Raw genomic sequence first — 18,304 nt, 5'->3', positions numbered from 1 at the left:
TTTGGGATTGTTATAGAATTTCCAGTAAGGCATTGGAAGGGATTCTTTGTATCTCAAATAACTTTAGGAAAGCTGCTGTGCTTTGGAAAAATTTTGATTCACAAACGAGGTCCCATGATAAAAAGATACTGATGTCAAAATGCATGTGAAGATTTGAATAAATTTGTTTCATAAAATGTGAAAGTAGAAACATATGCTAATTATATGTCACGCATATAAGTAGATGTTTGACTCTATCATCTATCTGGCAGACTGCTGGTTTCTGATTCAATATCAAATCTCTCCTTCTTCCTTAAGGATTCCCATTTGTATTTGGAATAGCAATATGCTCAGCTAAATGTCTGCACTTTCTAGTAGTCTCAGTGAGATGGGTCATGAGATACAAGCAGAGTGCTCTGCAGACCTTCAGAAAGCTCTGTAAATTAACGAGATCCCTTGCAGTGTATGTGGAATATTCCACTCATCATCCCTAGTCCATGGTGAGGATGTCAGCTCTATATACTGAGCCCAGAACTCTCACTTGAGACTCAAAGTGAGATCTTACATTCACCTATCTAGGATATTGCCACTTGGATGCACCTCAAATTTAGCATGCTGAAAACTGAACTCTTTTTCCTTGTTTATTCTTTTGCATTTGCTATGCATTGCAATCTGCCACTCTAGTCAACCAAATCAGAAACTTGGTCATCCTACATATCGCCCTGACTTAACCTAAGCAACTTATCAGTCCATAAGTACTACCTTCCTTTCTCATAAACATCCCTCCAAGCCATCCTGGTGCTTCTGTTTTTTGTTTGTTTGTTTTTTTAAGGGCCACACCCAGGGCATATGGAAGTTACCAGGTTAAGGGTCAAATTGGAGCTGCAGCCGCTGGCCTTCTCCATAGCCACAGCAAAACGGGATCTGAGCCGCCTCTGCAACCTACACCACATGGTTCACAGCAATGCTGGATCCTTAACCCACTGAGTAGGACAGGGATCAAACCCGGGTCCTCATGGATACTAGTTGGGTTCATTACCAGTGAGCCACAAGGGGAGCCTCCCTGGTGCTCTTGTCTTAATTCAGGGCATCACCATACACTGCCTGGAGGATAACTTTCTAATTTGGTCTAATTGCTTCCATACTTTTGCCAGGTGACCTCAGTACTTTTTGACCCACAGTAAGATATACATTTTATTTTATTTTATTTTTAGCCACACCTGTGGCATATGGAAGTTCCGGGGCCAGGGATTGAACCCATGCCACAGCAGTGACAACACCAGATCCTTAATTTTCTGAGCCACCAGGGAGCTCCTGATCTCATTACTTCAAATTTTAGTGTCTTTCTGAAAACCTTTTAGCAACTCCTCAGCTAGATAAAGCCCAAACTCCTTTGCATGGCACAGAAAGTAGTATATTGTCCCATCCATTTGTCTAACATTATCTACTTTGTCTACCTGACAAACTCTTACTCATCTTTCAGGCCCTAGCTCAAGGTGCTTGCCTTTTTAAAACTCTCCTTTAACCTTCTCATTCAAAAATGACCATCTTCTCTTTTGTGCTACCACACGACTTTGTACACATGCTGTTTTATATCACTTCTCACTCTGCAATGCAATTTTTGGTCTGTTTCCCTCTCTTTGACTGTGTCTTGTGCCTGTGTACAGACTTAAGAAGTAAAGGAATGTTTGCTGGATGAATATTTCCTTCCTTCCATCCACTTACTTTCTCAAAAATAAACTTTTGGAACAGAATTTGTTTTTAAATTGAAAGAGAAAATTCAAAATCTAGAATCCTTGTTTAAGCCATACCCTTTGTTCAGTTACAGTTTTTGTAGAAGTAACATGGAAGTGTGAATCAAACTGCCTAGGTTTTACCATTTGCTGGGCAATCTTGAACAAATTATTTAACCATTCTGAGCTTCAGTTTCCTCAGCTGTAAAATGGGGGTCAAAACACCAAACTTACCAGGTTGTAAAGACTAGTGATAAATGGATAAAAAGTGCTGAAAGCTAAACGTGGCACAGAGGAGTCACTACTGCTTTGGGAAAACACTTTTTAAAATAGTATAAAAATATTAATAATAATAATAGCACTTATTATAAGCCAGTGCTATAATATTTTACACATTTTTTGTATCACTAAATATTTCATCCATTTTGCTATTTTATACATTTCATTTAATATTCATAATGCACCATCAGATATTCAGCATTATTTTCATTTTCAAAAATACTTATTAAGTGTCAAGTACTGTGACCATTTTGCAGAAAAGTAAATAGAGGCTGTAGAAGGTTAAGTAACTTGCCCAATGTCATGTAGCTGGTAGCTGGTAACTTGCAGAGCTGGAATTTGAAAAGAGACAGCTACCGAGAGTCCAACTGATAGGAGGATCCAGGTTTTATAGGACCTGAAGTATATATAATTTTAGGGGCTCAAAGAATACAAAACCATCTACTTTTGAGAAATTCCAAAAACATATGACCATGTAAACATACTGCTTGGAATAATTCAGAATTCCTTGGAAGGGTATTCTGGAAATGAGGAGCATGAGCTAATGAGGGGACCTGAAGATTTATGAGCTTCAAGGTTAATCCCCTTCTGGGTCATGCTCTTAGCCACAGTACTGTATTTCCTCCAAATTAGTTACATGAGTAAAAATAATGATTTTATGAGCATATATCTTTATTTTTTTATTATTATTATTTTTTTGGTCTTTTTTTTGCCATTTCTTGGGCCACTCCCGCGGCACATTGAGGTTCCCAGGCTAGGGGTCCAATTGGAGCTGTAACCACTCGCCTACGCCAGAGCCACAGCAACGCAGGATCTGACTGCATCTGCGACCTACTTACACCACAGCTCACGGCAATGCCGGATGCTTAACCCACTGAGCAAGGCCAGGGATCGAACCCGTAACCTCATGGTTCCCAGTTGGATTCGTTAACCACTGCGCCACGACAGGAACTCCTGAGCATATATATTTAAATTGAAATATGGGAATGATACTGTCTACCTCACAGGAAAAAAATTAGAATAAACATGAAGACATTGAAAAGTTAGTTTAAGAAACCTGCCTGGTATTATGGAAATCTATTGTGCTTAATGGATGAAATCTTGATTCTGTTGAAGAACTGTGTGTCTGTTGAACAACACAAATTAATTTTACACACTTCTCTGTGAAATTTTTCTAACACTAATGCCCCTCCAATGAGTGATCTTTTTTTTGCCTTGTGTCCACGGCACCTTATACATCTTCCAGTATAGCACTTATTTTATTGTCTTATAGAGAACTTTTCACATTTCTAGCTTCCAAAACTGTACATATGACTTACAAGCTGGGATCAGGTTTCTTCAACTTTTTAACAGCCTCCTTGCAGGGATATAGTAAGGCTAGAGGTCAAATAGGAGCTGTAGCTGCCAGCCTACACCACAGCCAGAGCAAGGCCAGACCCAAGCTGCATCTGCAACCTATGCCACACAACTCACGGCAACGTCAGATCCTTAACCCACTGAGTGAGGCTAGGGATTGAACTTGTAGCCTCGTGGCTACTAGTCAGGTTCGTTACCACTGAGCCACGGCGGGAACTTTCTATAAATATTGAATAAATATGAATGAATTGCTTACATTAAACATTTTACAGAACTCTAATAAAATTCAGTGAATTAAAATTCTGATCTTCTTTTAAAAAATATTACTTTGAAAGTCAGTTCTGGCATAAATGAAAAATATAAAAAGACTAACCATAAATATTTGAGAAATATCATTAATGTCATCATCAGTAGTATATTACACTAACATTGTAACATTATCTTAGTAAAGGAAAATAAACATTTAATCAATCTACCCTGTGTTCAGGATTGAATCGTGTCCTTCCAGCCTCTCCCAACCCCTCAAATTGATGTTCTCCTTGGAACCTCAGAAAGTGACTTTAGTTGGAAACAGGTTTGCTGCAGATATAATTAGTTAAAATGAGGTTATCCTGGAGTAGGGTGAGCCCTTAATTCAATATGGTTGATGTTCTTATAAAAGAAGAGACACAGCCATCGATACATGAGGAGATGAGGAGAGAGAGGTAAGTGACCTTGACAGGGGCAGAGATTGAAGTTTTCCGCAGCTGCAAGCCAAGAAGTGCCAAAGGTTGCTGGCAACCACTGGGAGTTAGGAAGAGGTAAGGAAAGACTCTTGCTATAGATTTTAGAGGGAGCATAACTCTGCTATCTTGATTTTGCACTTTTTGCCTCCAAAACTGTAAGACAATACATTTCCTGCTATTTTAAACCTCCGCTTTGTGGTACTTTACTGCAACAGCCCTGGGAAACTAATACACCCTCACAGTAAATATTTCGGTTTATTAATTAGGCTAATATTTTCTTCACTGTACTATCACTTTGTATGAGAATGATTTGTTTGTTTACTGGCAGTTTTGCCATGGGTATGTAAGATCTTTGGAAGCCAGGTTCCTCTTTGTCTTGCTCCTTCTTGCATCCCTACCACTTGACAGAATTCCTAGCCCATAGTAGGCCCTCACGAAGTGTTTGTGAATGAGTGAATAAACTATGCCAACTGTACACTAGAGTCAGTACCTTAAGGACATTGTTGACAAAGATAATATCACAAACAATAACAGTATTTTCCATTTAATTGAGGATAAAAAAACCCAGGACTTTTAAATAGTGTGACTGGAATTCAACTAACACATCAGGATTTGTATTTTCAAGTGAGTTTTTCCCTTTTCAAGGCAGCTAACTTTAACAGAATAAGACTTATTCTAATAACTCTGCTACTGCTTAAAACTTTTTTGGGAATTCTTCATTTGGAACTGCTAATAGAGCCTGTTCTCACAAGGTAGATTTGATTTTGAGAAACAAACAAGAGTAATTTGAAGCTAAGCCTAGTAAATAAAGCCGGGGATAAAGCTGGATAATATTTAAAATTGAGGGTGTGTTCACTAAAAAAAAGAGATTTTCTAAGAGAAGAGACACTGACCACTGACGTCTCAAAATTGAAAAGTTCTCTATGGCAGGATACCGCAGATGAGCTAATTTGTGGTGATGGGAAATGTTCCTCCTCAAATTGATCATCTGAACTTTTAATTATTCTCAAACTCCAAGAAAACGACTAAGTAACGGTGTGCTCTTACGAATCTATGCCTGAAGTGGGTAAAAAGGTGAAATCAGCAGTGATTCAAGGAACATTCCAACCCCCATACCAACCATAACGAAATCATCCTTCCGATAGGCCTGAAACGTCTGGTCAAAGCCGAATGCCTGCACCTTGATTCTGCCCAGCATGGACCTGAGGCAGAGGAGGAAAAAGCAGTCTACGTGAGGTAGCATCCTCAGATAGGGCACATCCAGCCCGCCCCACCCACGGAGTCCGCCCCTCGCCAGTGTTACTGCCTCCTCTGGATTTCATTCAGGCTGGGGCCTAAGGGCGGTTCCAGGCCGCCTCGACTGTCGGCTGGAGTCTCCACATCCATGCAGGCCGAGGGGCTCTTCTTTCCCTGTCTCTCGGCTTCTCACCACTGGCGAAGCCGGCTGGTGGTCTCCGGGGTGCTCAGAGACTGGAAGGTTTTCTGAGGCAGGAATCTGAAGTAGTAGCCGCCCAAATCCCCCGGCTCCCCAGCCGCCATCCTGGTCCTGGCAGCGCCGAAGCCGTGGCCGTTTCCATAGCGACGCGGCGGCCTTCGGGTGGGCGGGACGCTGCGGGGGGCGGGGCCACGGACTTTGGCAACCCAGGAGCCCCGCCTCCCTGCCCAGCCGCGGTGGGCGAGGGAGGAAACCTGCCAGTCTCTCCTTTCTTCTCGCGATCCAGCGCTCTGGCTTCTCCACCCCAGCCCGCGGTGCTGGAAACTAGGGGTCGGGAGCGGAGAAAAATTGCCAGTACTTCTTTGTTGAAATGAAGTCAGTAATAATTACTCAACGTGGGTTAACTTCTTAGTCTCAAACCCTGTAATCTTAGATATATAGCCATCTAAATTTAGTGACTCAAACATTTTTGCAGAAAAAATTATTCTGAATTAATTAGTGCTATTTTGGAAGGTAGATGTTTGTATGACTACTTGGGAAACTATATTCTCTTTTACCACCTACGGCTTTTTTTTCCCCCCTTAAAAGTTACATCTGAAGGCTAAACAAATTTTTCCATACACACTGCAGTACAATATGCTGTTTAATAGAAACACGTATTTCTTATTTTCTACTAAAAATTACCTTTTGTATCTATAGTTTTGTTTTGCCTAATATCTGTGAATCTGGGCTTTGAAAAGGGGAGGGAGGAATACAGTTCTTTTCCAATTCTTTGCTAACTCCCTCTCCCTTTCCTATAGCTCTCCAAAAACTGATGTTGATATTACCCAGCCAACAGTAGGAGAGGGGGACACACACACACACACACACACACACACACACACACACGACACACACTTTCAAACAAGAAACTTACAACATATAAAATCTATTCACTTTTCATTGTGTTTTTTTTTTAGTGGGGGAGGGGTCAGTGTTTTACTTCTACCTTCATCCAAAATACATTATTTTTGTTACTATTATTTTAAACAGCCAATATTATTTCATATTTACCGGTATATTTACCCTTTACATTTTTCTTACTCCTTTCGTGCAATTCTGAATATGGGATTATTTTCTTTCTCTTTTCTTTTTTTTTTTTTGTCTTTTTAGGGCTGCACCTGAGGCATATGGAGGTTCCCAGGCTAGGGGTCAAATTGAAGCTACAGCTACCAGCCTGTGCCACAGATACCAGCCCATGCCACAGGCACAGCAACGTCAGTTCCAAGCCGTATCTGGCACTTACACCACAGCTCAGGGCAACGCTGGCTCCTTAACCCACTGAGCAAGGCCATGGATCGAACTTGAGTCCTCCTGGATGGTAGTCAGATACATTTCTGCTGAGCCTCAAGGGGAACTCCTGGCGTATTTAAAAACTATAAGCATAGGCCCGTGGCTGTAGCTCCGATTAGAGCCCTAGCCTGGAAACCTCCATATGCTGTGGGTGCGGCCCTAAAAACACACACACACACACACAAATTTATCTTAAATCCCATCTCATGAATAAATTTATTCCATTACCTTTAACTTCAAATATATTTAGTTATTGCTAGACAAATATTTGATCATATACTACTTTGTACTTTTATCTTTCTGATTTTTTGTAGATATCTTTCCAAACAGATTACATGCTATTCAACATGGGGGAATTTGCTTAACATTTTATAAGAACATTTTGCACAGGGCCTAAGGATGAAGTATTTGTTTAGTTAATTCTTTTTCTAGGTTTTTCTGGCCTTTGTTGGTGTATAAACAACATACAACAAACTGCACATATTTAAAGTATACAATGTGATTAAATTTTATATATGTGTTTAAAAAGTCTTTTTAAAAAAGTGTTTTTAAAAACTCCTCAAATATGTAATACATGATAAAGATATAATTATATTTATTTTGGATTTAAGATGCTAATTTAAGTTAGGAACTTTTTTTTTGTATTATTCAAAAGTAAATCATTTTTATTGCGTTGTTAACGAAATTCATCCTCTTTTTTTCAGCCCTATAATCAGTGATTATACTTTGACTACATAGTCTTAAGTTCAATATTTACTTGGAAAATGATAGTTTTCTAATTGGTATTTGTCACAAATATGCATGATTGGTATATGTTCTATATAACCTTTATTAATTCAGTTTGAAAATCATTTTTTGAATCTCCGAATCATCTTTAAGTTTTTCTTTTTTAAACTGCATATGTGACACATATTTAACAGAGAGGAAAAAAACCAAGTAAGCAAAAAGAATAAAAACACCCATAATCCCAGACATATAATTTTTCAAATTCTTGGAGCACTGAAGAACATTTTCCATAGGGAGATTTACCAGAAAAAACATGTTTTCAGTCTAAATTTCATTGACTCACACTTTAAGGAGCCTTGGCCAGACAAGTATATGTGGAAAAAAAACTCTTCCATATTTACAAAACAGTTATCAGATTGTGTTTAATTTTGCATATATTTGTGGTTTGTTTTATATTTTATGATCAGTTTTGGTATTTTCACAGTATTGGAACTAATCAGGGTCCTTGGACTCTTTTATCAATAGAAACTGATGAGAGGCCAGAAAAGGAATTCAGGAAAGGCTTTATTGAGACTGTAGCACAAGGAAACTAAAGCAAGTAACAGGTTTCATTGCTCACTCCCTGAGGGAGCTGGTCTCTTATGGGGTGAGGGTAGGGGTGAAGTGGTGGGTTGGGCCAGCAAGGTGGCTTAGGTGGTTTGCCTACCCCCTTTGTAGTGCTGTGTGGAGGGATCACCTGCAATACTCTGCTTTTGCTCCAACCACCTCAGAAGTGGCAGTTGGATATTGGCCTTTTTGTATCTTGTTGTTAGTAATTTGGCCCAATTGCAAATGTGAAGTTATTTTTAGTCCTTTATAGTTTCTTCATATTCTGTTGCTGGAGGAGATGTTTGTCCAGGTGCAAGCACTGCAGCAAAGGGTCCCAGGCCCCAGATCCAAGCCTATCTCAGTATGGCTATGTTTGATAGCTTGAAGTCAGATTAGAAATCCAACTGCAGCTGTGGTGTCTAGTAGCCTCATCTGTAAATTGAATGTAATTTTTTTTTTTACATTATAGGGTTACCATAAGGATTAAATTAATTTGTAGGAAGTGCTTATCACAATGACTGACACTTAAAAGTCCAATGTATGGTAGTTATTAATATTAATGGCTATTTTCATATGGACTTCTAAGAACAGAATCTCAATATATAGTTTGTGTATATAGGAAATGAGGTTTGACTTGTCATATTTCAGATTATGACTATCCCCCAGAGAATAACTGGGTTAGAAATTATTGCTTTCTCTCCTCTAGCTGTTAGCTGTTTCAAGTTTTTCATTACTTAATTGTTATGAATCTTATTATTTTTGTCTTTTTAGGGCCGCACTTGCAGCATGTGGAAGTTCTCAGGCTAGGGGTTGAATTGGAACTGCAGCCGCCAGCCTATGCCACAGCCACAGCAATGTCAGATCCGAGCCTTGTCTGTAATCTACACCACAGCTCATGGCAACGCCAGATCCTTAACCCACTGAACAAGGCCAGGAATTGAACATTCACCCTCACAGATACTGGTTAGGTTTGTTACCACTGAGCCACAACAGGAACTCCAGCTATGAATCTTAATTTTACATCCTTAAAACATGAACTTTGTCTTATTGGATTGTGTAATTGTTGCCACAAGATGAATGTGTTAATTACTACTACTGGCTCCCATTCACTTAATTTAATCGTAAAAGTTTACCAAGTGAAACATACCACTGTTCTAATATTTGGTCATTAGATGTTATTATTCTTTCAGTTTTTTTACATTCCTTTCATCTGACTAGGTAGCCCATACTCTGCATATTATTAGGCGCTATGGGAATTGCAAGATGTATAAAATATCCATCTCTGCCTGAAAAGTCCTTATAAATTAGTTGGAAATTATTGAAAAATTCTTGTCATCTTGCTATTTCATGTTTTTAAACTCAACTTGCTTCCTCTCATTCTTACAAAATTCAATCTACTCTTCTCATTGACCATTTACTTGCTCTCTAGTCACTGTTTAAAGTTGCCAAGCCACCAGCTTTTATTTGATAATTTATGATACACATATATTTGACTGAAAGTAAGCCTGACTAAAAACATTCAATAAAGTGAGGAGCAAGCTAATTCTAATATTAATTATTAATTACTAAATTATTAAATATTAATGATTAGAATTAATGAATTTAAATATTAATTTATATTAATGTAACACTTATTTTCTTTCTTTCTATGTTTTTACTTGGTATACATTTTCTATGATTCTAATGATATGAAAAAGATTTACTGAACACAGAAGCCAAGAACAATATTAAGTTGATTCTAGTGGTTGTGTGTTCCTGATAAATAGTGATAGAATTTTTACTTTTCTGGAGGAATGAAATAATAGTTGTAATCACAACTACTTGAAATCTGAGAAATGTTGCTTATCAATAAGTTATTTTGTTTAGATCTGTGGCTATTCAAAGTCTGTTCATAATCAATATTTCATTTCATCCATGGCCAAATGAACACACTTAGGGTGATATACTTATTTTTTTTTAAATTCAGGGCCACACCTGTGGTATACGGAGGTTCCCGGGTTAGGGGTCAAATCAGAGCTGCAGCCTCTGGCCTATGCCACAGTCACAGCCACAGCCAGATCTGAGCCGTGTCTGTGACCTACACCACAGCACATGGCAATGCCGGATCCTTAACACATTAAGCAAGCCCAGGGATCAAACCTGAAACCTCGTGGATACTAGTCAGGTTTGTTACTACTGAGCCACAACGGGAACTCCTAGGGTGCTCTACTTTTTCATAAAACTAAATTAGCTTTTCATAAAAACTTCTTTATTTTTAAATTATACTCTTTTTAATTAATTGAGATCTCCTTTCCTTAGGAAATCATGACAACTAAATACAAATTTTAAAACCCTATGTCTGTTGGCATGTTAGAGTAGAGCCTTTTTACTTAAAGTGTGGTCGATTGATCGCAGCACTGACACCGTTTGAGTTCTTGTAGAAATGCAGTATCTCTGACTTGACCACAGACCTACAGTATCAGATTCCTCAGGTGACTCATATACATATTAAAGGAGAAGTGCTGGTTTAGACAAAACCTATCCAACAGCCCTACCCCCTTTCACCTTTATTTTCAAGCTATTCTACACCTCTGTCCACCCAACTGCTCAATTCGGAAACCTAGAATTATCTCTGATTCCATCTTGTCTCACCCCTCCCCATCCTCTCCCAAATCAAACTCATCATAAAATCATATAATCTTCTAAATGTATGTACTACAATCTGTCCACTTCTCTCCAGGTTCCTCTATTGACACTTTAGTCCAAGCTAGCACTATCTTTTTGCTTGGATGACTGTAAGCAAGACTTCCTAACTCATCTTCCTCTTCTATTTGTGCCCTTCTGACATCAGCAGCCAGACGGAGTTTTAAAAATAATAAATCAGGAATTCTTGTCATGGTGCGGCAGAAACGAATCCGACTGGGAACCATGAGGTTGCGTGTTCGATCCCTGGCCTCACTCAGTGGGTTAAGGATCCGGCATTGCCCTGAGCTGTAGTGTAGGTCACAGACGCGGCTGGGATCTGGTGTTGCTGTGGCTGTGGTGTAGACTGGCAGCAACAGCTCCGATTAGACCCCTAGCCTGTGAACTTCCATATGCTGCAGGTGTGGCCCTCAAAAGACAAAAAAAAATTAATAATAAAAAATCAGACTCTAAAACTATACTATTGAGAATCCTTTAATGGGTTTCCATTTCCCTCGGGATAAAATCCAACTCCTGTTGCTCCATGGTTTTTATTTTCAACCTCTTTTCCTGTCTCTTTCCTGGGCTCCCTACACAGGGATCACTGGTCTGGAAAAAGCAACTCTCTCTTCTTGATCGGGGCCTTGGTAAAAAGAAAATCCTTTGCCTGGACCACCTTCCTTCTTTGCACTTTCTGCCTAACTACTTTCTATGCATTCTTCACGGTTCAGATTATTAATTGCTTCCCTCAGCTGACCTTTCTGACAGACCAGTTAACACTGGTTTTCCTGGTTATACTCTCATAACACATACTTGTCCCTCACAATGCTTATAACCCCATGCAATTATTTAAATATTTGTGTGCTTCCATAGTTAATGTTTGTCTCCCTCACTAGCTAGTACAATTCAAGAGGTCAGAGATTGTTCAACATGTGTTCTTGGTGGCTGGCCCATAGAAGGAAATTCCAAAACATTTATTGAATAAGCAAATCAGTGAATCTTTTTACTGATTTATATTATATATGAATAAGACAAATAACTGGACTAAGTTGTATTTTTGTGGTATTAATTTTTGCCACAGTCAGACTTGCTACCTGGATGTATTTAAAACAATTTGAGGAAGTTCCCTTGCAGGGTAGTGGGTTAAGGGTATGGAGTTGCTTCAGCTATGGCTCAGGTAACAAGTGCCTCGCAGGTTTGATCCCTGGCTCAAGAACTTCCACATACTGAGGGCTTGGCCAAATGAATAAAGAAATTAAACAATTTGTACTCTAAGGATTAAGAAGTATATTTAAAGATAACATTTTATAGGAGGTCCCATAGTGGCTCAGTGGTAATGAACCTGACTAGTATCCATGAGGACTCAGGCTCAATCCCTGGCCTTGCTCAGTGGATTACCAATTGGGAGTTGTGGTGGCTGTGGTGTAGGCCGGAAGCTGCATGAAGCTCTGATTCAACCCCTAGCCTGGGAACTTCCATATGGCTTACAGAAGAGCGCCCCCCCCAAAAAAAGGATAACATTTTATAAATTTAATTTATAGCTAGTGTAGTACTGTGGGTAAATATAGACTTTTAGGTCAAGTGATCTGCTCTGCCACGTACTAATCGTGTGACGGTAACTTGGCAAGTTACCTTCTTAAAGCCTCAGTTTCCTCGTCTGGGTTGTTGCGAGAATATACTCCTTTATCTGCTGTGTCTGGTATGTGCTGAACTAAATGAACATTATCATTATTTGCTTTCGTATTGACTTGGATGCTTTAGCACAGCAGCCTGTAGCTCATCACATTGTGTATCTGTGGGCAGTTAAAAGGCCCTGTGGTAAAGGAAAGGGTTAAACCTGACTCCTTTCATTTCTGGAAGACCTAAGCCTGGGGGTGGAGGAGGGGGGATGGGCTGGGGTGGAGTTATGGCCAGGGAAGATATAAACAAGTAGGGGCTGGAACTTGTCTCTCTGGTCTGGGATAGGCCTCCTGTCTTTGACATTAAAGCTTTTCAGGACTGTCAAGAAAAGCAGTTTCTTTGCCTTTCTAATGGCTGGGTACAGCTCTCGTTAGTCTTGTTTGGTTTCTATAAAAATACTTTTTATTGCAAAATTCTGGTTTTGGTTTACACTTGCTCAAACAAAATTTATGAAATGTTATAAAATAGGGTACCCTGATTTCCTACTCCAATCAGTTTGCCATGCCTCCAGCACTGTAAGAGGGATAAGGCGCAAGGAGGGGCTATACCTCTTGCCTGAGATGGAGGCAAACACTGAGGAAAGGAAGCAGGGGGTGAAATCTTAGGGAAATTGGTGCGCAGAAATAAAGCTTGAGTGGGGGAGGGTGTGGCTCTTTATTATTTAGACATTTTTCTTTACGGATAAGTCTATAGATAGACTTACACTTGATCCAAGATCTGACTTGTTTGGGATTGCTTGAAGGAAAAGTCCCCTGAGCTGTTTCACACTTGTTTTGAATTCAAATAGAATTCTGGTCAAAGATCCTCCATGGTAACCTATTAACCCTGACCACCCTTCACTGCACAACTGTATCCTCCCACCTCAACTGCCTTTCCTCATCTTCTGAGAAGTCCTGGCTCATTGTGTTGTTTACTATTTGGAAATAAGAACTAATTTGTGAGACTTAAGTCTAATAGCTATTTGTTCCTTGGTGCCTCTTCATAAGTGGAATATTTAGCTTCTCATGCAGGCAAGCATGGCTGCTCTTTCCAGGCTGTAGGGGACTCTTTCATTTGTGTGTTGCCATGTCGGGGAGCTGCAGGGACGGGGTGGGACGATCCCCAATCAGAGCAGGTCTCTTTGTGGACTCCAGGAGACAAATTCTTGAGGTTTAAAAAAATTAAAACAACTTTTTTTTTAACAAGAGGGATGGAGTATTGGTGATGCTTTAAGTGATTGTTGTGATTTATAATAAATGGCTCTGCAGAAATATTTTAAACCAGCTCATCATGTTCTTTAGACATACTTTTAAATGGTTACTATTATTTAAAATTTTTTAAATTTTCCTTTTTCTGCCCACATTCGCAGCATATGGAGGTTCCCAGGCTAGGGGTCAAACTGGACCTGTAGCTGCAGGCCTACACCACAGCAACACTGGATCTGAGCAGCATCTTTGACTTATGCTGCAGTTTTCAGCAATACCCACTGAGTGAGGCCAGGAATTGAACCTGAATCCTTAGGGACACTCTTTTGGGCTCTTAACACAGTAAGCCACAATGGGAACTCCTGAAATGGTTATTAATACGGATGAAACAATGAGGGTCCTAGAGATGTGCCAGTGGGTACATCAGTCCTTTTTGGCTCTAGGATCACACTGTTTTCTGGTCCATGTATTTCTTATCTTGTAGCTCACTGTGAATGTTTTTTAATGATTTGGTTCAGATAAGATGCCAAGGCATATGGAGTTGTGCATGTGGCATTCCGATTTTTTTTTGTTCCCCTGTGCAACTTCCTTTTCCCCTTCCTTTGCACATAGAGTGGTATCTGTAGACTTTCAGGTGTGTCCAAGTACCAGTGCTGCAAATGAATAAGCATGCTTCCTCTCATGCAGCCAGTCAACTGAAATGGTGGATTGTGAGGATTAATGATTTAACACATGGAATGTGCTTAGACCAGTCTCCTGTACACAGAAAGCATTCAAGTGTGAGCTATTATTATTTACTGGGTGCTCATTATTTACAAAGGGGTTTTATATGCTTCTTAGAGAGCAGTCTTCTAAAAGCTTACAATATAGTAGGGGAGACAGGACATATACATAGCAGCCAGAGTTATTATTTTAAAAAAATCTGATCATATCCTGTGCTGTTAAAATCTTCAAATTCGTACCAGACCACTAGTCATCTGTTTCTAACCTGCCAAAACAACCACATCTTGTAGCACCTTGCACCACTTTCTCCTTTGTTCTCTAAACTCTAACTATGTTGGATTTTTTCGCTTCCTAGAATGCAAGGTCCATGAGGGGAAGGAATTTTCTTCTGTTTTGTTTAAGTGATGGAGCTCCAGCAGCTAAGGGGAGGTCTGATACACAGGAAGAGATCAATATACATATATATTTGTTGAATAAGTGTCTGGGTTAGAATTCGTGGCTCTCTCTTACTTGAACACAACCCACTTCTTATCCTCATCACCTTTTTTCACTGAGCTACCCTCTACTTATCCTCTTGGTCTGTGTTTAATATCGCTCTTTATCTTCTTTTTTTCTCCTCTTTAGGGCCGCACTTGTGGCATATGGAAGTTCCCGGGCTAGGGGTTGAATCAGAGCTGCAGTTGCTGGCCTACACCACAGCCACAGCAACACTGGATCTGAGCCGCATCTGCAACCTACGTCCCAGCTTGTGACAACACCGGATCCTTAACCCACTGATTGAGGCCAGAGATCGAACCTGCATCCTCATGGACACTATATCAGGTTTTTAACCTGCTAAGCCTCAATGAGAACTCCTAATATCATTTCTTTAGAGAGTCGTTCCCTGACACCCTTGTTTGAATTCAGTTTCACTCCGCATGCTCCTTTACTCCTGTGTACTTTAAAACTTTCAATTATTTGTATAAAGAATGTAGAGACTCATATCTGTTTTGTTCACTCTATATCCCCAGGTCCCAATTTATTGCCTAGATCACTGAAAATTCTCAATTTATTGAAGTGAAAAATAGCTCTACTGGAAGATAGATCAGGATAAATGCCATAGTGCCATAAGAGGAGTACAGACAAAGTACTCGAAAGTATTCACAATGACAAGAATCAGGGAGTGTTCAACGGAGGATATAGTTTGAGAGCTGGGCTTAATGGTTGGGTGGGTAGGCTTTAGAGGTGGTGAGAAATAATCACCCTTGACAAAATAGCCTGAGCCAGTGCTTGGAAACGGTGCAGATGCTGCGTGTACCACCCAGAAAGCCTTGCCGAACTGGGTGAGCCACTCATTCGTCCAACTGATGGAACTGTGGTCTCTGGTGGCTTACAAGTGAGTCTTTCTCCAGGAAAGACCCACAGCCAAAGGGAGCTCCTTCACCCAAGTTTACTTCTTCAGTATATCCACAGTCCAATGGCTGGATGACATTGACCCTTGCCTCGATTTGGGGCATCTCATTTGAGCTTCAGAGTTCCTTCTAGTTTTGACTGGAATCTCTGCTGGAACTGTTTCCATAGTTCAAACATCTCTCTCTGTTTCATCCTACTTCCTTCACTCCTTTACCAGATAGCACACCTTGATAAAACTCTGGCGCACAGATCTCTGCCTCAAAGTCTGTTTCCTGTGCACCTCGACCTAAAATAGGCAGACATCATGGGGAATTCCCATCATGGCTCAGTGGAAACGAATCTGACTAGCATCTATTAGGATATAGGGTTGATCCCTGGCCTCACTCAGTGGGTTAAGGATCCAGTGTTGCTGTGAGCTGCAGTATAGGTTGCAGATGCAGTTCAAATCTGGCATTGTGGCTGTGGTGTAGGCTGGCAGCTACAGCTCTGACTTGACCCCTAGCCTGGGAACCTCCATATGCTGCAAGTATGGCCCTAAAAAGACAAAAATAAATAAATAAATAAATGCAGACATCATGAGACTTGCACAGGAGGAAGAGTTGGTCTAGAGAAGTGTGAGATGGTTTTTTTTCCTTTCAAAGCAGTTTAATCTCTTCAATAAAATTCTTGTCTGGAAGCACCATCATATAAATCAGGTGAAAGAGGAGTTTCTGTACTTGAAGTGGGAGTGAGTGCTACTGTCTTTGCCTATTTTGGGTTCCTGATTCTATGCCAAGATGATTTTCAGAGGGCTTTACACACCCACTGGGTGTCATCTGAGTACAGTTTGAAAACTAGTAGGAAAATCACAGAATCCATGAGATAGGGTACGAAAAAAAACAGGGCCAGGCCATTGAATGCTTTGAATGTCAGGATAGGAAGTCTGAACATTATTCTGGAGGTGAGCATAGGAGGGTAGAGAGTGTTGACAGTGTTTAATTAAGGGAATGACGTGATCAGAGCCGCACTGAGGCAAACAGTTAAATGTAAGGGGAAAAAAATGAAATCTCTACCTCACGTTCTATAACAGTTCTCAGGTGGATTATATATGGACACATAATGAAATCATAAAATTACTATACAATACATAAATATTTACAAAATCTTGGGGTTTTCCTTAAAAACGTGATATCACAGGAGTTACATTTTAAAGCATGACACTCAAGAAAGAAAGAAAAATTTGACAGATTTAGATGAAATATTAGAAACATTTGCACATATAAAACACCATAACTAAAAAGGAAAGCCAAATGATAAATGGTAAATATATTCGGAAACAAATAAAATAAAGATTACAATTCTGACCATGAGTTCTTAAAGATCAACTTAAAAATAGAAAAATTGGGCAGTTATATAAACCACTAATTCACAAAAGATAAAATATTAAATACCAGCCACAATTAAAAAATTCTAAGAATCAAAGAAATTTCTAATAATCAAAGAAAAGGATGTCTTAAAAGAACGACATCCTTTTCTCCCCCACATATTAACCTGGCAAAGTATGGCAGATACTGTTGGTTACTTACCCAAAAGCCACCATCCAGCCTTCTTCTTTGCTAACAGGATCATAGCTATGTTTTCAAATGGGGTAGAGGTTTAATGTTCTCAGTGAAGGCAGTTTCAGTCTCTGGTTTAAGGATAAATCTGAATTCCATTTAAGATGCTGAAATAGGAGTTCCCGTCGTGGTGCAGTGGTTAACGAATCCGACTAGGAACCATGAGGTTGCGGGTTCGATCCCTGCCCTTGCTCAGTGGGTTAACGATCCGGCGTTGCCGTGAGCTGTGGTGTAGGTTGCAGACGCGGCTCGGATCCCGCGTTGCTGTGGCTCTGGCGTAGGCCGGTGGCTACAGCTCTGATTCAACCCCTGGCCTGGGAACCTCCATATGCGTGGAAGCTGCCCAAGAAATAGCAACAACAACAACAAAAAAAGACAAAAGACCAAAAAAAAAAAAGATGCTGAAATAGAAGGGAAATCGGCTGGAATGTTTCCAGGAAAGATTCCTCCCTGGACTTTCAACACTGCTGAGCAATCCTATGAAATTTCTCTAGTGTGTTCACTCTCCCACTTTCTACAACACCTATATCATACCTTTTCTGATAGCCCCTAAATTCTACATTAACATTAGCTAGTGACCTTGCCTCATATTTGAATGAGAAAAATAGAAGCAGTTAGAATTTCTTCATTTCCACACCATCAACTCTGTACACCTGTTTGAAACACCATTGCTATGTTTCCCATTAAACATCAAACACTTCATTTGTATTCTAAAGCTTCAACTTCCTCAAGAACTTACCTTCTGCATTTGCTTCCTTCTTTCCTGCATTAGCTCTTTCTATTTGATTCTCTTTTTTTTGGTACTTTGATTCTCTATTTGATCTTCTCTACTTGATCATCCACACAAATTGCACTATCATCTTCCATCTTAAAAACAAAGCAAACTCATAAAAACTTCCTTGGACTCCATATGCCC

General features: G+C 39.8%; 1 protein-coding gene across 5 annotated transcripts in view; it reads right to left on the bottom strand.

Moving 5' to 3' along the window:
• Window positions 1-17,509, bottom strand: part of CFAP300 (cilia and flagella associated protein 300) — a 41,661-nt gene extending 24,152 nt beyond the window's left edge. The window contains exons 1-2 of one of the 5 annotated variants that reach the window (XM_047753744.1): window positions 17,359-17,509; window positions 5,193-5,274 (exon numbers count right to left, since the gene is read on the bottom strand). In XM_047753744.1, coding sequence (XP_047609700.1) covers window positions 5,193-5,274; window positions 17,359-17,372 — 96 coding nt within the window. In that variant the 5' untranslated portion in view covers window positions 17,373-17,509. Of the gene's footprint in view, window positions 1-5,192; window positions 5,275-5,375; window positions 5,981-17,358 lie in introns of those variants that run through there. The other 4 variants (XM_047753741.1, XM_047753742.1, XM_047753743.1 and 1 more) reach the window with 4 other exon arrangements.
• Between the last annotated feature and the right edge of the window lie 795 nt (window positions 17,510-18,304).

The sequence above is a fragment of the Phacochoerus africanus genome, chromosome 11, assembly GCF_016906955.1.
Source record: "Phacochoerus africanus isolate WHEZ1 chromosome 11, ROS_Pafr_v1, whole genome shotgun sequence".
NCBI classification, from domain to species: Eukaryota; Metazoa; Chordata; class Mammalia; order Artiodactyla; family Suidae; genus Phacochoerus; species Phacochoerus africanus.
This window is presented reverse-complemented; position numbering and strand designations above follow the sequence as displayed.